Source organism: Drosophila takahashii, chromosome 2R (genome assembly GCF_030179915.1).
Source record: "Drosophila takahashii strain IR98-3 E-12201 chromosome 2R, DtakHiC1v2, whole genome shotgun sequence".
NCBI classification, from domain to species: Eukaryota; Metazoa; Arthropoda; class Insecta; order Diptera; family Drosophilidae; genus Drosophila; species Drosophila takahashii.
The window spans coordinates 29,469,591-29,491,856 of record NC_091679.1 but is presented as its reverse complement, the minus strand read 5'-3'; the positions used below and the strand labels follow the sequence as shown (position 1 = coordinate 29,491,856).

Genomic DNA, 22,266 nt, shown 5'->3' with positions numbered 1-22,266 from the left:
TGATGAGCTGACGTTTCGGGTTGACGTTTGCTTGTCGTCAATACGTCGCCTAATAACACGTCGCAACAGGTAGTCCCCGAACATCAAGCGAACGGACGGACGGACGGACAGATGGACGGACAGTTGGGGATTCTGATTGCGACACAGATACAGATACAAATCGGAGATGGGGATGGATGGGGCTGCTGCCCAAGAAAGGAGTCTCTTTTTCGGGGGCTTGATGGAATTTCATCAATTGCATGAAAAATATGAAATTAGTTTGGGCTCCACCAGCCAGCGAGAAAGGCGACCAAAAACTGAAAAACTGAAAAACCCCTTTCCCTTTCCCAGCTACCGGGGCTACTGGATTTTTAATGTGTTTTAATCATCGACAGCAGATACTCCTGCCTCCTTGCAGGCTAAATTGTTTTTGCTCCTCTGATCCTGGCTGCGACTGATGTATGGCACATTCCACCCGGGCTATAAATCGTGGTTGCGCCTGGCACCATGGCGCTGTCTTGTCCTTGGCCAAATATCATTTGATTCCTCCTGCCAGGCATTAATTGTTTTTTCCCGAGTGCTGCGTGATGGGAATGACTGATCAACTGATCAACTTGCGGATGGGTTAGGGATAGGGATCGAGTGGATCGAGCTGATCGCTGGTGAGAATGAGTTGAAAATGCCTGTTCGGTGGGAATTTTCGGGCAGCATCTGTGGATAAGCTCCTCTATCTGGGGACTCTTGTCAAAGACCTTGTTCTTGTCATGTTCGCTGTCAGTTTGCTTAGCCAGCAGACACGTAAGCAAGTGTAAGTGTTGATCACTTGAGCAGCGAACACTGATCGGAGATCTTTTTTCTGGGATCTTAATCGGACATTATACACTACAGAAAATAAAGTAAAAAAAAAAAAATAAAATAAATAAATATCAAAATAGATCTAAATTTTTAAAAGAATATTTTTTTTTGGTTTTTCGGTTTTAATTTGTAATACCCTTCAGTAGACACATATTTTCCTTCAAGTGCAGCTACACATTGACATTCCCCACCGTCTGAGATTATGTCCGACTGGTTTATGTCTGTCTTCTTTTTTGCTTATCGGGAGGAGCTTCGCTTCGCTCCGAGACATTACCATTTCCATTGGCCAAGACTCTGGGTTTTTTTCTGGCCGTACGATTGGGTGTTTGGTAGCGTTTTTATGCTCTTTGCTGGGCTTTTGCTTTTGATTTTGCTTTTGCCGGGCCCCTGTTATTAATTATCATCGTCAGCGGGAGGCGATCAGCGGCCAGAGATTCGAGATTCGAATTTCTCATTTCGCATTTCGTGTTCGTCAAATTCCCCAGCGAGGCAACTTGGCGATCGCCGATCTGCGATCAGCAGAATGCGATCATTCGGAATTCGGCGCGTAGAAATATCATTTTCGTGTCTCCGCGCTTCGTGATTTCTCCGCTTGTCTTTTGATTTTCGTAATTTGTATGAGATTTTTGGAATATTCTCGGACTTTTGCCATTTATGTATGTGCTTATGTCCCTGCTGTCCGACCCGCATGCCTTGTGTCCTTAACGAAATTGTGATTAAGTGTTTCAATATCGAAGTGACGAAAGGCAGCAGATCGGCCATCCGAAAGCATCGGCAGACATGGTCAACTGGCGGGCCCAACGATGGCGAACATCGTTGCGACGTGCAAAATAATTAAAAATCAGCGAACGTTTTGCCAAAGAGCAGGGCTTTTCCCCTCTCAACCTCCCCCGGAAAGATCGACGCCCGCATCGAGTTGGCGAGTGCGAAAAAACGCCATTTAAAGATGCCACAAAGCCGCAGATAAGCAGAGACAATGTGCGAAAGGGATGGCTGATTGGCTGGTCGGATCCTCGGATGGGATGGCGAGAACCGGTTGACAAAATATACACGACGGACTTGGTATGCGATCAGTTTGAGCGATAGCCAGATCCAGAGACTCAACTCGAGAGCCCAGACGATCGCTGAAGAATTTGTGGCCAAATTACGAGACGGCCAACAGCTACCAGCTACCAGCTACCCGGCTACGCGGACATTTAATTATATTTCATTTCATTTTATTTTACTGCCTCTCGGAGGGCTTTTTCGGTAATGCTCGCTCGCTGCACTCGACGCATTAATGATGACTTTGCCCTGAATTGCAGAGGCCTACACTCAATAATAACAATAATCATAAAGGGGCAAGAGGCTGAAGCAGCAGCAAAGGCAAATCGCCAATTGGCAATGGCAATGGCATGTCCAAAGTGGAGGAGCAGGTCCATGTACATGTCCATGTCCCCATGCCTTGATTATGCGCGCGTTCCTTGCGTATGGATCCCCCCCTCAGTCCTCGGTCTTCCCCGCAAGGTCCTCATTATTTCTACTCGTCCGAACATCAATTTGAGATCATTGCTACTGGTGCTACGGCTACTGGAGATGCGGCTCTTCGGGAACCTCAAGTTAAACTGGTACTACCACTGCTACTTGGGGAGAAGGTGTCGAGTGCTTGAAATGTTTTAAATACAAAAATTAATAAAGCTCTCTCGTGCTTACAATGTGTGTTGGCATTTTCCATTCTTTCAATTACCTGGTCTGAGTATTTCCCTGGGCAAATTATTAACTTAACACTTGATGGGCACTTAAATCGATCGAGAAGGGAATAAAAAGTAGCAATACTTATCGACTTTTAATTGTAGCTTTCTAAATATTGGGTAAGAACTTACTAAATAAATTAGGAATTGGGAATAACACATCATCTTGGAATTTGTTCGGTTCAGCAATTCCTCGTAATCCTTTAATTACAGTAGGAAGCACCTTAACTACCTGCCTGTGTTCACTAAGTTAACATTTCCAATATCCCAAAGTGGTGGATAATTTCATAGTGTCATTTGCCATCGATCGAGTAACAGCTGACAAAGTTCCTGGAGGACCAGAGTACCAGAAACAGTTAACGGAAGAGTAGAGACTGCAGTGACAACCCCGAGTTCCTTTCGTTCCGTCGAACGACATCCTGGGCTATGTAGGTGCCCTTGCCAATGCCAAATGCCGGGCACCGAATGCCAAATTACAATTTCAAGTTCAACATGCCGGGGCGGCATAATTTCCTCGATGCCAGCCCCTCCTTTACCTTTTTCCCTGCGGCTGCGGAAAACTCGTTCATGTGTGACCGGGCTCTCGCTCTCTGCTAACTGTTTCACATGATCCTTTGTTGCGCTTGAGGAATTCCTTGCTCGGCAAATTATTACCTACACACATGGCCTGGCCTCGCCCGTGTGTTTGTGTGGGTCACTCCAATTATAAGTCAATTAAATAGGTTAAAAGTTAGAAATAAAAAGGCTGAGCAAGCGGAGTAGTTAGGGGACACAATTTTGTCACGGCCAAATGAGCAGGAAGCAATTTGGTGTCCTCCGGTTTTCGAGGAAGAGGATCCTTTCCCCCTGCCCCCTACTTTTGAATTTTATTCTATCCCGCTCCTCACTTATGTAATCGCCTGATTCCGGGCAAATATATTTTATTTATCAATCAATAAAAGACGCCACGCTCCAATGCCGAGATTCATGCAAATTCTAAACTGATTCTCGCGGACAATTGGCCCATTGATCAATCATTTAAGCGAACCAAGAGCAAAGCAATCAAGTGATCTGTGAGCCTAATCGACACCGAAAGAAGCCGATGCACAGGCATCGCATAGTGTAACCATCAAGTGGCGGCAAACGATTTTAATTCAATCGCACCAATTAGGCCATTGCGGCTATCCAGTGGCGCCCCCAAAAACGTCGCATAGCCACCGATGGTTCGGATGGGCTCAGTTGGTCCCAATTAACTGAAATATCTGTAGATGTAAATAATCGCACTGCGGCTTGACCATTTGCGTCACAGCTCGAAGGGGTTGGGGCTCTCTCGAGGAATGCTCGAAAGCAAAGTTCAACATTTCGTTCGCCTCGCTCACTAATCTGTCGGGGTCAATCGATGTTAAGTAGAATCACGAATACCAAATTAATTGATGCCGTTGATATGCGCAGCTCCCAGTGTTCCGCAGTCTTTCAGTCTTCGGTTTATGGTCTTCAGCCTGAAGAAGAGCTCCCCATTTCTCTCTGCTGATGATCCGTCGCATTTGAAGGGTAATGAAACGGGAGGAGGTGCCGATCGCGAGATGTGTGTCAATCTGTGAGTGCGGCTCGCATACGCGAGCACTTCTAGCGAGTGTCAAATGGGTAAATAATACTCGGTTCATGTTTTGAATTAATTTTAATTGAGATTCATTTGTAAGCAATCAGTTAGATTGTTCAGTTGAGCTCTGGCAGCTTACTGATTCTGCGCAGAGAGGCAAATGCGCATGTATGTATCTAATAGATACAAGAGATGACGAGATTTGTACTTCCTAGATATCTGTATTAAATATTATTTTCTAGGGAAAAGTCAATACACAAATACTGTACTTTTGTTAATTTAATTGTTATTTATTCCCACTAATTGTTCATTCGAGACCCTAATCCATTTAGATCAGGTAACTGACTTAATATTTCAACTATTTCGAGCAGCCAATTAAAGTTTACCAACACCCCTGGCCGCTCCCCTACTAAATGCCGGACTAAATGCTGTCTATCGCTTGATGGTTGTAATTAATAAGACACGCCAGCAATCATAATTGAAAACATGTCTCTTAGCGCCGAAAGCCTCGTAGCAGCAACACGTTGCAAGTTGCTGCGGGCAGGGGGCTTAAATGGGATGGCACCCAGGCCTCTGCCTATATCAAACAATCTTAAACTTAACAAGCCACAGAACACAAAACACTCCCCCTATTTGTGGCCAGTGGTCCCCCTTCCTCCGCCCATCGTGCCCCATCGACAATTGTTTGACTTTGCAGCAATGTTGCAAGCTGCAAACTGCCAACTGCTCTGGCACCACGTGAGTCAGTGTGTGCGTGTGTCTATTAGGAAAGACAGCTAGGAAAATACCAGTTGCCGTGGCAAGTTGCTACTTGCTGGTGTTGCACTGTTGCAGGTAGCAGGTTGCAGGTTGCACGACAGACGAGACGCAGCGCAGACGAGCGTAAGATAAACAATTGCCTCTCGGACGGAACGTGCGGCCAGCCAAATGCAATTAAGCTAAAAATGTGAAAAATATCCCCCAGCGTTACTCCAGTAAAAGTGGATAGACACATCCACATCCACGAGTCCCCCTTTCCGTCCACCAAAAACACTCGGCAGCCATGTCTGCGCCTGGAAACGGTAGACCCTCGATAAATAAAAATGTAAATTATGCCAGCTCTGCTTTAAATTGATAAAACCGCCACGGCTGGGGCGGAGTTGCATCGGAAATGGGGGAGGTCGTTTCGAATATAGAGTTTTAATTGGCGTTAGTCGATGGGGCTGTGATGGAGTGGATTAATTGATGAGATAATATTACAAAGAAATTGAAACTCTATCAATATTTTCTAATAAAGATATCCCTATTTTCCTGAAATAAATTCCTAATCCCTAAACCCCCTTCCGAATGACTTGACTCCTAGAACTAATCCAGAAATGGCCTAATCCCGCCAAGGTAGCTAAACAAAGAAGGTTTGAGGAACAGAACCTAAGATCCCTCGATACCCATTTCAATTGCACAATTTGGACAGCTGTGCGACAGCGAAGGTAGCCGAGCAGGACCTTCTGCAGGACCTTCTACTCCTCCGAAGAACGCGAGTCCTTCTTCCTGTAACTGCAACTGCAGTTGCAGTTGCGTCGGCGTTTGCTTTGACATTTGGCCCAGTGCAAGTGCCACCTTGAGGGTCCCGAGGCCTGTAAGCGAGGGAAGAACGGGACGAACGGGAAGAACAGGAAGCGGCCTGAAATGCAGATAGCCGAGAGCCCTACTTAGATAACAATTGCAGAAAGTGCATTTGCAATGTAAGTGCAGCTGAGGAGTACTCGAGTGGAAAAGGATGCCCCGGGCTGGGCGAGGATACGTATGTGTGTCAAGGGCAGGCGCCAAAGAAGCGCACCAATGGAGGGGAAAAAGCCTCGAGTCGAGGAGACCTGCAGCCTACAGCTGTCGCGAAGTTTCGAGTCGGGGTCACACCCACCTCCGCAGAAGCATAAAAACAGGACGAACGGCGAGAAGCGAGCGGCGACCAACGAAAGGGAAATGCGACAGAAAACCGCAAGCCAAATTGACCGGAAGCTCTTATTAATTTGCTATTAGCCATAGACAGACAGGAAGTTAACTTAATTTGTGTGGCTTTGGCCTAAACAGACTGGGCAGCAGACCAATAAAAAATAAATATACAAATGTTGAGAGCAGACAGTCGAAAGAAAACAAAAGGTTTTCTAAACAGGATGTGAGCAGGACATGTGAACTTCAAACAAAGCTGGAGAGGAATGGTTGCAGAAATGCCAGTGAGCTTTTACCGTTAGCGGTAACGAAGCCTGATTAGATCAGGCAGGACAAAAGGACCTTCTCATCCCAACCCCATCAGGGTAAATTAAAATGTTTGCCCCAATTGCGTTAGGTCACTTTTAACCACTCGCCGCTTTCACTTTTCGTCCTGGGATGCGGATAAAGAACCCCAGACTTCTTCAGATCGCAGATATCGTGCGAGAATAAAAAGAACAAAAGTCGTTAATGATAAGAGACCAAATGACGAACAGCCCCTCGTTTTTCGCTTCTTTATTTTAGCAGGGGGGAACGATTAGACATACAGACAGGCACACACAGGCCAAGGCTCACCTTGGACTCGAGTGGAAGTATTCCCGTTTTTATTGCCACATCGAGACAGGAAGCACTCGGCAGCGGCAGCGGCATCGGCATACAATGCGAATGGGGGAAGACCTCTAGACAATTGCTGTTCCACAAATGAGGTGCGAGCTCTCGATGGCGAGATTATCATATCAGGGCACACATCGGATGTGGAGAAGCAGCAGCACCCTCATTTGTATAGGTAACAGCAGTGTCCTACTTCGCCAGGTCCTGCTGCTCCTTCTTCAGATCCAGAAAGTGTAACCCGAGGTCTGACAGGAAGCCGGGAGATGAGCGTGTGCCGACTTTATTCTGGTTTTTACACACAGCACGTGCTGTTTTTAAAGCAAGGGTAAAAGTAGCCCCATTCGAAGATGTTGCCAAAAGTATAAACTGTTACATTTAATTATGTGGTTAAGGTGGAAAATTACAAAAAAAAATTAAAGAGAATTATAGACACAAAATATTTATAAGAAAAACAAAAAGAAAATAATATTCTTAAATTAGAATTATTTTTCAGAGAAAGCAAAACCCTTTAATAAATGATTTTTCGAGGTGGAAAATGACAAAAAAAACTAGAAGACAAACTAGATAAATTATAAAATTAGTAAAACAGATTTATATATTGTTCTTAAATTACACGAGACCTCCTCTTGATTTTACGAGACCTCCTCTTGTCTCTAACTTCCCATAATTACACTTTAATGCTGCGATTTTTTGACGTCAAACTTCCTGATCCCATAAACGCAGTCTAAGGGCTAGGTAAAGCCAACATGCTCCCCTTTTTTGTTAGAGTTCTCCGGCAATTGCGAATAATGATTTTATGCATTCGATGACAGTTCTCTGCCTGCCGCCAACTTTTGTTTGGTTTGATCGGCTTAATTATTCGTAGACAAATGACTCTCGCCATTCAGGGAGTCAAACGCAAAAAAAGTCAATTAAAGTGGGGGGAGGGGAGCTCTAATGCCGCGGGGGGTGATGGAAAGTATCACCAACTGTCGGCGGACACGCGCCACCATGGAGTTGCAATTTCCGAGTTATGCGTGCGAAAATGTAGCATGGCCAAGTGGAAACTCCAAACGGGAAAAACGAAGGATGGCGAATGGAAAATGCGGCACCTTGCTCCACGTCTGGCGTCGCTTTTAATGCTTTTCTTGGTGTGAATTAATTTTATTGCCTAATTGTCTCTCCACGCCACATGTTGAAACTATTAAGCGCATTTTAAACAGGCCCAACTATGTAAGTTTATGGATCTTCTCGGAGGACCCGCCCCCTTAGCGAGGCCCTAACGCTCCGACTTTACGAGTCCGTTCGCTGGGTAATGTGTTTTCCAAATATATTTACCGCTCGCCAAACAGTTTTTGGCGACACTCGGAATGGGTTTCTGCTCTAAACGCTCGAATATGTCTTTATTTTTAAGGGGAAAACGTTTGGCAATGGCCGAAAATCGCCTCGCCAAACAGGAAATGCTCTCGGGGAAAATAAAAGTATTTCACAGAATTTGCAGTGCGGAAAAATTCTAAAAGGTGTATCTGAGCGGCAATAAAAATATTTAGAGGAAATTTTAGATATTTACATATTTTGTTGCAAAGGTAAGACGTTCTATTTTTAATGGCCAATAAAAATAAAAGTAATTGCTATACTTAAGTTTAAGTTAAGTTAAAGAGTTAACTTAAATGATTTCGAGCGAAAGATACAAAAGTTTTGGCTATTTAGATAGCAATCTTGGGACTCCCGTTTAGTGGCGAGTGCTTTAAGACTTTTTCGTTAATTAGCTGCCGTAGATGCAGTTTGCAGTTTGCATCCCGCAGATACATATCTCTTGCCTGGCCTTTCAGCTGTTCCCAGCTGACTGGTCTAGGAATAAGTCACCCTCACCTGTTTGCACTGCTGCCATAGCTACGGGGATCTCGTACCTCGGTGCCTCATTTTTCCTATGGCCAGTTTGTCGTTTCCCTCGCCCAGAACGTTTTTATTAATTGCACGTGGGGGGACCTTTGGTGGTTGTCTTCTAGCCGCTTTTTTTCCCAGTTGTTCCTATTCTCCCTGCCAGTTCCTTCCCTTTTGACCGGTAGTGTTTTTTTTTCTCTTTTTACCTATATATATTTTTCTGACTTTCCTCGTCGCGTTTTTCCTTAGCGCTTCCCGCTCATTTTTTTCCTCCTTGGCACAATGGGTTAACCCACACACACGCACATCTGATCACTTCCCCGACGGCGTTCGTTTAGCTCGATTACGCTTCCGGTTGCTATTGCCGGGTTCCCTACTCTCTTCCCTTTTTTAAATGCCTCCTCGATCCTGCAATCGAATGACACAATTTCTGTTTTGTCATCTGCCCCTGATCGCCGGAGTTCGCTTCCTCTGGGCATTGTCATTAGCCTCCTTTCTATATATCTAGATACTCGCTACAGATACACAGCCTGATGATCGTGGCAATTAGGTGTGCACCGGTGTGCGTTCTTGTGAGCTCGAAAGGCAAATCCATTGTCTGGCCAGGGCGCAGCTCACATAAATTATGGGATAATCCGACATAAGCGTATTTCCATGATCTTCCCGGGGCCCTCGGGTTTACGTATACGACGACTGAATGAATGCCCGACTGGCTGAATGAGTGATTGAGTAACTGACTGACTGACTGAGTGAGCTGCTGACAACTTCCTGCTGGTAAAAAAGGGGGGAACTGCTCTCTCTCTAATTAGTGTTTTGTGTAATTGCTGCCTCGTTTTGCCTTGCAGATTAGCTGACATTCACATAATATCACATGGGCAGTGCTCCAAAAAACCCCCCTTGCACCGCCCATTTAGCCTGGATTAGGTTCGGCTAACACGCAAAGTTTAGCCAAGTCTAGATGCATTGCATCCAGCGTGTGTGGCGAACAAAATACGATGACACCGATAAGCGGCTACCGCCGTCTGACATGCGAGCCACCCACTTTCCAGGTGATTTTTCCACCTGCCACCGCTTTCAATTTGCACAGGAATTGATTTGTTTTTTTGTTTCTGGTTTTTTTGGGGTTAGTGTCAAGCACGCAAGCATGGGTCATCGTATCATCGGCACATCGACACTCGTCTTTGACCCCCAAAAGATGCAGCTGCCGGAATGGAAGCACTCACCCTGCCCCCATTTTTATTCAAAATTAAAATCGAGTCCGGAATCAGATGTGATTGCCTTAATTGTGTGTCTAATCAATCAATTTCTGTTTACCCAAAACCACACTGGAAATTTTGAGGGCGCTTCATTATGATAGCATGGGGAATTTATCGAATTCCCTTCTTGGACTTGCGGCGGTTATCTTACCGAAACGAAACGGTCGCATAATTCCCAGAGAATTATTAGATTAGATTAACCCGGCGACAAAAGTCGGGGCATTCGATACATGCACCTAGTAGTGGTCAGGCTTTAGCTTTCGGGTTTCCAAAGGCCACCGATAAAATAAAAGGCAAACACACTAATTTACACATTTAGATATTAGCCACAAGTATTGCCCAAGAGGCAGTGATATTGGTGAAATTGATTAGATTTGGATAAAAGGCGGCTGGTGACCCATTGTATAGATTAAATGGCCTAATTGATCGATTTATCGTCTTGCCGACTTTATGACGCCGATTAAAAGCGTGTATGGTTCGATTTTAGAGAGAGAAATAAAGGAAGGAAGTAGGGGAAGGGGCAGAAGATGCCGCCTGATAAGTGGATTAGTTGATCACGGTAGCCAGACGATCGGCGATCGCCAATAAATCGTTGGTAATTTCCATCGATCGACGGATAGGGAGCAAGTGAGTACCGCGCATAGAGCTTATTTTCCCGCATTCCGCTTTGCGCTGCAAATTCGAAACTAATCCCCTGTAAGATGTCCACACACACCGAGCATTTCCTCTCGCCATTAGCCACTGCCCATGGAGTCACCCAATGCCCATTAGCCAAGTCAGAAGAATCGAGAGAGATCGCCACTTCCTGGGACACCACATCGTCGTCGTCGTCGTCGCTGTTAATGTGTGACTTTTGCTGTGTTTTTCAACGACATTAATTTTGTGTGTTGGATCTTAAGCCGGATTTAGTTAAGCAGCTCAGCGATCGTCGGGGCATTGAATACCCCAGCAGACGTCTGGAGCAGCTTTGGGCACATTTTGTTGGGACCGCTTAGGAAATATAATCCCTTTTGTCGATGCCAGGCATGATCGCCGCTTATTTTACTCACCGTGTTGGCGATCACCTGTTCGGTATTCGTATCGATAGTTGCCGGTCCGCAGCGCTCTTTATAATGTGTCGCACATTAGTTAGCAGTTAATACTTTAAATAAGACGAGGTTACCGACTCTTTGACGCTGGACTTGAAGACATATGCTCGCAAGCCGATTGTCGCTGTGACTTGTAGAAATCACCGGCTGCTGGTGCGGCTTATGATTTTCAACGGGGCGTATTAGTGATAAATAATAAATCTTCCACGCCGAAAATACCTTCATGTAAGCCCCACAATGTCATCGTGATCAGAACCAAAGTTTATAATCACAGAAACAGAACCGCCTATATATACACAAACGATATATATGAATCTCCCCAGATATTCATTTCATTTCCACTTGTCTCCCAACCCACTTGTCATAATTCTCAAAACATTCGGAAATTTATGTCCACCGAGCCGGAGGAATACGGATTTGGCTGGCCCAAATAAAAATAGTTGCGGAGGGGCTAAAAAAAATGGAGAACTCAGCCTCGTATATCTACGGGGAACAAGCTAAATCCACTAATTAAGAATGAAAAAGGTGACAATGGGGGAGGAAACATTTGGAGATGACTTTCGAAATGCGTAAATTGTATAAAATTCGATTCTTTTCTCGTGCTTTGTCACAGTCCGTGCATTCCGATTAAGCTGAATGACAAATGCCCAAACAAATACCCAAAGACATCGGGTATCCACAATCTGGACTGCGCCACCCCCTTTGCCGGCCCAACAAATTAATTACCCAAAGTTGTCATTATCATTCGAACTTTTCCATTTTTTGTTGCTATTGTATTTTTCGGCTTGTATTTTTATCAGCTTTCGGTTTGCCTTAAGCTACAAAGCCTGAACCGCTTTTATCGCAATGTCTTACAAATCGTTTTATCAAGGTGTCATTAGCTGTGAGGAGAACAACAAAAACCGAATGGTGTTCTATGATAAGTGCAGAAAGGAAAACCTCGACAAGTCGAACACGTTTTGTTGATTATCTGAGGAGCTGCAGAGGAGGTGAGAGCTCGCTTGAGCGGCGCCTTTGAAAGCGATTCCGAATGGGGAATAGAAATACCGAAACCGAAACTGAAACTGAAACCGATACATGAGCACATGAACACACGAAAACCGATCACACACAAAATAGTGGGGAATTGATTTAAGGCCGCTCCGCAAGTGCCAAAATAATAATGAAAATGAAGAAATGAGGGAATCGAAATAGAAATGGAAGTCTCAGCGACAAGCTGACAACGTGTAATTAACTTAAAGCGTTTTCGGTGTTTGATATACCTGGCCACTTACCGCCAAGTACAATACTATCTAGTACTGTCACCGCTCTTAGTTTGATTGAAACGAAGCGAAAACGAAGCTCGCAGAACGAACAACAAACGAAATCTGGATCTCGAACCGAGTCTCAATCTCTGAGGCCAAGTCCGCCGACTTATGATAATAATCATTATAAATTATTATAATCCAATCGGCTTTGAATAATTAATAAATACGTTTATATATACTATATATATCGCTTATATGCGATATGCGAACTCGCATAATCGGGCCGTAAAAATCCCCAAAGCCGCTCAACTGACAAACGGATCGACAAAGCCAAAGCGGAGTGAGAAAGCGTCGAATGAAATGCTAAAAATGTGTTACAATCAGTAGCACCGATTCGGCACCCAAGCGGCTAAAGAGATCAGGAAATATTGGGGGCTGTCCGGGAGGGGAACATGCCTAAGCTCTGATAAATACGGACAGCCACCGCCCGAAGAATGGTAGTGGCAGTAGTGTTCGAGCCAAGGAAGAAAAGAAAGCCAGAAGTCAGGAGGCGGCGGCCACGACAACAACGGAGCCACAAAGATGACAAACAGTTTGGACATTTATGAGCGGCATTTAATGGACATTTGACTACCGGAATTTAACGAAACCGAAAACGTGGGAAGGAGAAGCGGTAGCAGGCCCAAAGAATGGGCGAAGAATGCATTTGATTGGAACCCCGATTCGATGCGCGGCCAGATTAACCCCGATTATCATTAGTCTTGGGCGCAGATCACAGATCGCAGGGGAAAACGAGCCAGAGGAAATGACTATTCGATGATCACGACACGGTGAGCAGGAAGCGGCGGCGAAGAAGATTTCAATTAATAAATATTCCATTATCTGACTCCTAATGCCTCCGCCCAGCTCCCCGGCCCCCGTAACACTTTCAGATTAGACAAAATCGAACCATTTATAATTTATAAGACGGCCTATCTGACTACCCGAAGGGGGCTACGCCAGGTGATCTAACCGCTCGGCATTATCTATTTCCCCGCGTTCGATTCCGATATTTTGTCCCTAAGAAAAAACCCAAAAAATTATCACAACAATAAAGCTAAATGCTTTATAATTAGTTTGCAAGCCCAAAAAAGTCTCGCACACACACTCATGAGCAGTTTTGCTATTGAAAATGATTTGTTATAGTTTTGAAAGAATTCACATTTATTTATACCCATTCTGGCCATACTGGTTTATTATCTAGCCCAGCCAGCAGAGGACCCGGCCAACTTACGCCGTCTTATCTTAATCCCATTCACTAAGCATATGCGTCGACACATAAAACTGTCAAAAAAAATTAAAAAGAAACAACACAAAAAAAAAAGATGAAACGAATCGCAGCCAAGCCGAAGTTTCGAATGCTCTAGCTCTAGCCTAATGAAATTAAAATTTTTAAAAATATAATTACATCATCACAGAAAATTTATAAAACCTTCGTCATAAGTAATTAACAAAAAATAGTTTATCGAAAATGGAATCAGGCGAAAAGAAAGAACAAACAGCAATCCCAATTGGCACAACGCGTGGACCCATTTGAAAAAGCAAATCCCTGAGGATCCGTTAAGATGGATTTCAGTTCCTCCATATAGTAATCTCAATCCTCCTCAGGGAAGGCCTGAGTTCGTGATTGGAACCGAACCTATTCCCTATGGCAAGGGTATGTGCTTGTTTTCGATTGCTTTTCGATTCGGCCAGTACAATAATTCTTGTGGCATGATTTCAGCTTAAAGACAATGGCGGTGGGTCTGGGCGAGATTGAGATTTGGTTAATATACAACATGGAGATGTTTTCGAAATCGAATGGAAATAAAATCCATAAATTCTTGGATTAGTCACCCCCCGTTTCGGGTGTTTGGGTAAGCGATTTCAAAGCGATATCAATGGGCTGAGCAGCGAAGGCAGCAAAGCAGCAAAGGCAGAAGTCAGACCGCAGAGCCAGATAAATAATAATTACACTCACACAACATAATCAATTATGTCTGCCAATAAACCGCACACGCACACACACCCAGATATCTCCGGACATGTGTATGAGTGATCCCCCCTTTTTCTGTTTTCGCGGATCGCTTTTGGGTGGGAAGGGAGTTGAGTTGGACTAATCACGCCAGCATGTTCATAATCAATTTTATCGCACTTATTTGGATTAATTGCGATATCAGTGACAGGGGCGCTCGAGTCCGATAAAAAAAAAGCAGCGCACAATGATGACGCGATGGCAAAGCCCAGAGAGGGGGTGGGGGTGCTTACATACCCCTACTCGCCGGTAATATCCCCACCCGTAAACCCCATTCGATATCTAAGTTCGTCATCGCCTTATGCCGAAATTACCAGCATTTGTCAAAGTTACCGTCGGGATTATCTTATCTGGCTGGCAAAAGCTCTCTCGGAGAACTCGGGGCCCCGAACTCAGCCCACATTTTCGCCTGGGGCTTTGGGGATCGGCTTTACAATGCAATTAGTGGCCAAACAAAACGAAGAACGCAGCGCAAAAAGATAAACAAATGGGCTGGGGGCTTATCGCAGCACCGATCTCGAAAATCTCAGCCGATAAGGATTATCTTAATCTGCATAAATAGCGAAACGAGCGCATATCTACACGGGCGTTATCACTTTGGCTTGGCCATATGTCGCCCGGCCGATTTTGTTTGCTTTCAACTGATTCATTTTGGAGTTACGGGGGAAAAAGCGAGGGAAAGTCGAGAGATCTGACTAATAGGTGTGAAGTGCCGCCGGCAAAGCGATCTCGCCGGGGATGATGAAATCTGGGGGTGTATCTCCGTAGAGATTTTGGAAACTCACCTGCTGGCCGGCATTGGCTGCCACCCAGGCCTCGGCAAAGGTCTCCATGGCGCTCTGGAAGTCCATCTCGCTGGCGATTCAAAGTTCTAATCACTGACTCTACTGTTCACGTATTTCTTTTATGGCCCAGATGCAGATGCGCTTTCGGGCATTAATTGCAATTTGGATGGTTCGCTGCGATTTCGCTTGATTGCAATTTGTAAACGCGATAAGGGGAGCTCGATTTCAAATTCGATTGGGGTATATATTCTTTGATTTGATTTGAATTTTTTATTATTATTTTTTTGTGACGCGGATACGCAAATTAGACACAGGCACACACACACGCGCAACCGCACACACGCTCAGGTGGAAACGCGCGTTTCCTTTTGGAACGGATTCGATGACGCTAGTGGATGCGGATGCTGCAGTTCTTGTTGCTGTTGCTGTTGTTCTTGTTGTTGCTGTTCCAGTTGTTGTTGTTGTGGGCGACGCGACATCATTAGTGCCATGAAATCGGGAGCTGATCGCGTTGCTGCGTCACCAGGATTGGCAGCGTATCGAATTTGGCGGTGCGGCAATCGCAAATCCAGCGAAGCGTTCACGTTCTGGCGTTCTGACGTTCCTTTCCCTTGGGCAAATGCGTCTTCTTAGCCGAGTCCTTTGGCTTTGAACTCTGGACTGATCTGGCTCTCTGCACGGGACTCTCTTCGCAAGGTATCGCTGTGGGTATTGGTGAGCGGACGCGCGTCAAGACATCCTCTCTTGGCCAAAGTTGTCGCACAACTGCCGCAACTGGCATTCTTTCGCCTTCGCACATTCGCCGCTGGCTCTGCCGCCGCCGCTGCCGGCGTCGCAGTCGATGTTGCCGGTGCCGGTGTTCGGTGCTCGGTGTTTGGCATTCGGTCTTCGGTCTCGTTCTCCCCTCCCCCAGCCCACCGCAACCCCCAGGCGGCTCTCTCAACGCGGCTCCATTTGCCGCCTTTCCGTGTGCACTGGTGTGAGTCAGAGCGACCGGAGAGCCAAAGAGCGCTCTCTCTTTTGGCTTGGGGTTTCAATGTGTGAGTGCCGGGAGAGTGCCCCAAATAGTAGTAGACTCTGTAAAGGTAGTAGATTTGCATAAAGGCTGACAATCTTATCATTCAATAAAAATGGCATTATGAATGTATTAAAAATCAAGCCATTTAGCAAACCGAATCGTGAACAAAGGATGCTTATTGTTTATTATTATCAGTCGAAAACAAATGTGTTGTAGGGGGTCAAAAATCACCAAAATTGTGAATACAAAATATATGAACAGCCCCTAACTAAAAATCATTTAAAAGTTTAAACTGTTGTTCAAAAATAAACATTTATTCTGTAGAAACATGTGTTTTACGCATTGCATACAGGTATTTTTTCGTTTTTTGGGCTTAGTGAATTCCTTACAGTTCCAATGGACTATGACAGGATGCATTTCCATTTTTTTCGTTTCGACACGCAACTAAAAGTTTATTGTTTGAAAATTTTCATTCAAACTGACGCAAAATCAATTTTTGTTGCCTTTTTTGCTAGTATTGGCGACATATTGGTCAAAAAGGGAGCATTCACAACAGCTTTATTCTATTTAGCCAATGAAACTAAGCGTTCATGTTTTTGGCTTACAAAATAAAAAACCACTTCTTGTCAGGGACGGGATGCAACAAATCTGTTGCCATTGCCATTGTTTTCCTTTTTTTTAGTTTTCGATTTCTAGTATCTTGTAATAAAATCATTTAAAAGTTTAAACGGTTGTTCGCTTTTCGGGTTTTTGGACCTCAAATGAAAATTGAAAGGATGCATTTTCGAATACAACTTACACTCAGAAAATGAATCGCCCTGAATTTTAGAAAATCGCCTATGGATTTGCTTCACTGGCGATTTTTTTCTTTAAAATAAAAAAATTTTCTACTGGTAAAGAAAATTTTCTTCCAATTAATCAAAATTCATTAAATTCAAGAAATATTCCAGAAATATAGAAAAAAATCGCCAGTAAAGCAAATCCATAGGCGATTTTCTAAAATTTTTTTTGAGTGTAGCTATGAAAACGCTGGTGCAGAGTTATATACGATCGTTAAATTAGTATCAGGTGACTAACTGCAAAGCAACTAAAAGATAAGAAAGCTTAAAAAAATCCACATTTGTTGAGATTTATGCATTGCAAGTTACAAGTACATTGAAGCGTTTTCGACCCTATGAATATGTATATTCTTTATCAGGATCAGGCTATTCGTTCTAGTCATAATCTTCTAACTGTCTGTCCGTCTGTATGAACGCTTAGATCTCCAAAATGTTAGTATCTAGAAAGTTGGCATTCACCACAGAGATTCTAGGGGTTCATATGCGGTGCAGGTTCCTTTCAGCCGAGGGCTACACTCTAACCTTAAACAATTACCTGTTAAATTGCCTTAAACGACATTAAAATGTGTCTGTCGCGCACAGTTTTAAAGATTTTGGGAAAAGTATAAATCCAATTTTGTTGTGTTTATAAATACCTATCGACTGACCAACCAATATCTAAGTTGAAACATCTAAGATAGGGGACCCAAAGGAAATTAGATCATAAGGTACCACAATGGACCCACAGAGGTCTAAAAGTGCCAGACTGTAGTTTTACAGCCGTCCAAAGTTAGGACTTCTAACCTAACCTAAGGCCTATCGAAACGTACAAAAAATATTAAAACCGGACCATTTATTATACAGTTATGAGAAAATAAATAAATTTAAGCAGTTCAGTTTGAGGGATTCCAATTAGGTTGAATACCCAATTTCCTTTCATTTTTCACCCCATACCCCACAATCCTTTCACATATTTGAACGCTATTTTCAGATAAAACTTATTTAAAAGATTTTTCTACGTTTTATTTGAATGGAATTTATTTATCCAGAAATATACCTCAGTGGTAGTAGAAGTATCTCCGAAAGGTAGTAGAAAAACTCCCAAATTCCTTTCTGGTGAGTGAGACAATCAAGCCGCTCTGCGTGTGTGCGTTTGTGAGTGACCAAAACAAAGCACACGCACAGGGGCAGAGAGAGAAAAGAGCGTAGCGTTTTGGAGGAGAGTCAGAGTCAGAGAGAGACTCTTCCACACGCACACACTCACCGGAACAGTGGGTAAACCTGTTCCGGCGCAGAATTGCACTTGTCGTCGCCGCTGCCTTCGCCCAACCCCCCCGAAAGCCCCATCCCCACGACAGCCACACCCCTCCGCCCAACACTTCCTCGTTCGGCTGCGCGTTTTCTTTTATTTTTTGTGCGCTGTGGCGAAACTCAATGGATTTGCTGCAAATTCGGGTGGAATTATGCCACACACACAGCCAGTCATCCCTACACCGTGTAGAGTGGGCGTGGGCGTGAGCTAAGGCAGTGTGGGTGCGAGCAGTGCGGCAATAGGTTCGGGTATTCGGGATGAAAGAGTAAATCGGCAGTGCTTATTCCTCTCGGTGGGTGGGGGGCGGTGAACGGAGGGTGTTGGGTGGCCAAGGGGGTGGGCTACACCCACTCGGCATTTAGCACCTCCGTGAATGGCGACGGCCTTCGTTTTGGGTTCGTGAGCTCCACAGCACGAAGTGGATTTCGACGGACGGGCGGGTGGTTCCCCCGGAAAACAAGAGATAAGAGCGCAGATAATGCGCGCGCATTACATGTGATTAGGTGTCCGGGCTCCAGGATTTAGCCAACCGCGTCCAAGTAGATGGTAAATAGGATTTCTATATACAGCACTCGTAGGGGAACCACTGCACCAAAGGAAAATATTGAAATAGGGTGGAGTTACAGTGGGTTTTGCTATCAAGTATAGGATCTCGTATATCCATATTTGGGATAATACAAACGAATAAAGGTATAATTTCTTCTTTAACTATTTTAAAATTATATCTCATTAAAAATGTTAAATAATACAAACAAAAATTTAAAAATTCACAAGTTTTTCTGTAAAAAAATAATATTTATTTGATCTGGATGTATTATCCCGAAATTCTTTTTTCCCCACTTCCCCAATGCGCAAGCTCTCCCTTTCTCCCTCTTCAGCGCGCTCTCTCTCTCTCGCTCACTCATTTGGCAACACTCTCACACACACACGAGGCACGCTCTTTCTCTGTCGCTCCCATGGATTCGTGCCAGAGCGAGATAACCCATCGAAAAAATTAGAGCAAAGAGAGATGAGCAAAGCGTAAACGCAGGCGAAAAACGCCAAAGAATACGAGATACCAAAAAAGAGGAAAAACACGAAATCAACATAAAAAGCGCCGGCAAACCAGTTCTGGATAGACTCCGCCCCCGCCGCTCGCTGATTGGCTAAGCAACCGCTTTGCCCGGAGACTTCATCTTGTTCTTTTTCGCTTTCCTACATTCTTTTTCCAGCGGCTCCGACTGCGGTTTTATCGCCCCCCTCGCCCACTTCAGCTCAACTTCCCTTTTCGACGTCGACGTTATTTGCGGAGCTTTACCAAATTTCGGGGCTCAAAATCTTTTGCTGCTCTTAGCATTTTCGATGGGGACCCACACACAAACCTCCTTTTATGTGCCACACAGATACATTCTATGTGGCATGTAATTCCAGCTCCTGAATAGAGAAACTTAATTAATTCCCCAGCACAAGTCAAGTTAATAACCCAACTACAAAGCAGAAAATTACCCAGGGTTTCGGTAAAAGGATTTTATAGGTTTTTATGGGGTTTTTTTAATCACGATCAAGACCAACTTTGAAAAGAAAAATTTGATTGGTATTAAAAACGTCTTTAAAAAAAGACGTAAAGAGTTAAACACGAAAAATTGTGTTATCAATTGAAAAACTCCCAAAATTTTAGCAAAGCACATATAATTCTTAATCGATTTGAACTTTTATTTATTTACATTAATATTCCGTACTTCTTCTTAAGGGCCAAGTATACATTTAACTAATTTAAAATTACAAATATGTAATCTCATTCAAATTAATTTTTTAAAACGATAACTGTAAAAAAAATTAAACAGATCGCATCAAATCGATTCGGAATTATATAGTCTTTTCCTTTTTTTACTTCCAACTTTTTTACTCGAATGCGATATGGACAAATGTGTTATTAGTCGGTTTACAGATATGTCTTTTATTAAAAATATTTAATAAAGTATATTATTTCTACATATAAAAGTTTAGATAATAGATATTAGTGACTTCAAGTTTTTTAAGTTGCATTAAAAACGGATTAAAATTTAAATCGAATTAAATAATAATAAAAAATGTAATAGCAACAAAACATTCTGAAATGGACTCAAAAATTGTTTAAAACAGTTATAATCGTTTAAAGCGACAACTAACTTAAAATACACAGAGAAAATTATGCAACGTTTTAGGTTCCGTTTTCATATAAAAACGTTTTAAAAATACAAATGAAAACGTTTTAAAAATGCAAAGTAAAATATATTTGTATGAAACGTTTTACTTTTTAAAATGTTTCACCCCTTATTTTGCACCTAAAACTTTTGATAGTTTTCTCTGTGTACCTAACCGATTTAAAAATCTCTGGCAATTAGAGTGGGAATAAAATCTTCGAGCAAAATAGGTTTCTTATACTTTCTATAGGAAAACTCATCGAATTTTTGTCTCCACCGAAGCACACATTTTGTATTTCCGGTTCGATGACATCTTTTGGGCCACCAAAAGCGTTGCAAAATTTTCCGCTTGCCAAAAATAAAGCCATGTGTCTGGCTGGCCGCCCATACTTCGAACGTAAATTATATTTACTTTTAGCCAACTCATCATCGACTGCCGTTCCCCAAACTCCGCATCCTATGTTGTGCGGAAAAATATTTAAATAAGCAAGAACACCACATCACCGGGCTGAAAAAGACCTACACATGCTGTGCAAGAGTTTTTAGGGTGGGGAAGGAGCCGGAGGTCTTCTCGCGGAACGCGGAAAATCAATATTTCTATTAAAGCTCCAGTTTTGGCGTTTGGCGAGTGCCAGAGTTCAGAGTTCATTTTTTACGCATAGGTTGAACACTGAAAAACAAGGTTTGAAGAATTTATTTATTATGGATCGTCTCGAATTCGAAAACTAACATATTCAGACAATTTGAAAAATTCTAAAAACTTTATTCTTTTTTTTTTTTGTTCAAGTGAATAAGATCCAAACTTAAATTTATATTTTTCTTTGTGATCAACTTGAAGTGTTTGGCGGGTCCAACTGGTCGAGGGGAGGGCGAGGGCCATGGGTGTTCAGTGGGCCAGCTCTGACCATCGCCTGTTACCGCTATTATGGAATGTGGCAGCCATCAGCCGCGCTAAGAGCCCTCTTTGCCGTCATTGCGCCATCAACATCATCGCAGTCATCATCCCGGACTCGGACACGACTGCGGACACGGATACGGACAGAAGCACGGCCACGGACACGGATGCCGTAACGGTCTCCGGTGGAGTGAGGCAGCTACCCGTCATCATCATAATCATCGTCATCAGCCCTACCCCCAAACAAAACCTCCTTCGGTGTCATTGTCGGCGTAACGACAAAAGGACATTCATTAAGTTTTTGATTTCTGATTTTATTGTTGATTAAACGCATCACAGCCCCTTTTTTTCAACGCCCGGAGACTGGGTAATGCCGAGAAGGATACAGAGTGCTGGTATCGTTGGCATTGTCCTGTTTTCTATCTCCCAGCTCTCAGCTCTGAGCATTGAGCACTGAGCACTTCCGGCGAGAGCGTCAACTTGACATTTCCGCTCTGCTCGGGCGTCCTGTTTTTTGGGTGGTCCTGCTGCTGCCTGGCTTATCAACCCACTCGAGCACTCAAGGATACACTCGACAGCCAGGACATCGGCCCCTCGAAGAACTTATGTACAGAAGTATTTACAGAAACAGGCGTTCTGGCTGCTGGCTGCTGGCCAACCAACTCGATTGCCCGATTAGGGAAGAAGCTTCGGTATTATCCTGCGGCCAGGATGTGTGTGCCTGTGGAGTGCTGCCATTCGCCTGGCTCAAGCATCGACGTTCCACGAGGCGGGAGAGGTGGCAGGGATATCCACGGCTGGCGGTGCCATTGGAGCTCAGCAAAATTCGCTGGGAATGCGCCTGCGCCAATTTAGGGTTTTCCTTTATTTTTTCCCCCAATATATATACCGATGCGGATACATATATGAGCTCCGTTTTATATATAGGCGATTATTTACTTGAAATTCTATATACTTGCTTGAACCACAAAATAGGATCTCGTGCGGAAAAAATGTCGCGAAAAGTGGCGGAACAAGATTACGAAAAGTTAAGTATCTCTTGTTTCAAT

The 22,266-nt window shown here is 43.8% G+C and overlaps 1 protein-coding gene across 1 annotated transcript in view; it reads right to left on the bottom strand.

Annotated features, from left to right (window-relative positions):
• Positions 1–15,766, bottom strand: part of dve (SATB1_N and homeodomain domain-containing protein dve) — a 43,791-nt gene extending 28,025 nt beyond the window's left edge. Inside the window, exon 1 of the mRNA XM_044395829.2 lies at positions 15,013–15,766. Within this exon, the coding sequence (XP_044251764.1) occupies positions 15,013–15,078 (66 nt within the window). The 5' untranslated portion in view covers positions 15,079–15,766. The remainder of the gene's footprint in view (positions 1–15,012) is intronic.
• Between the last annotated feature and the right edge of the window lie 6,500 nt (positions 15,767–22,266).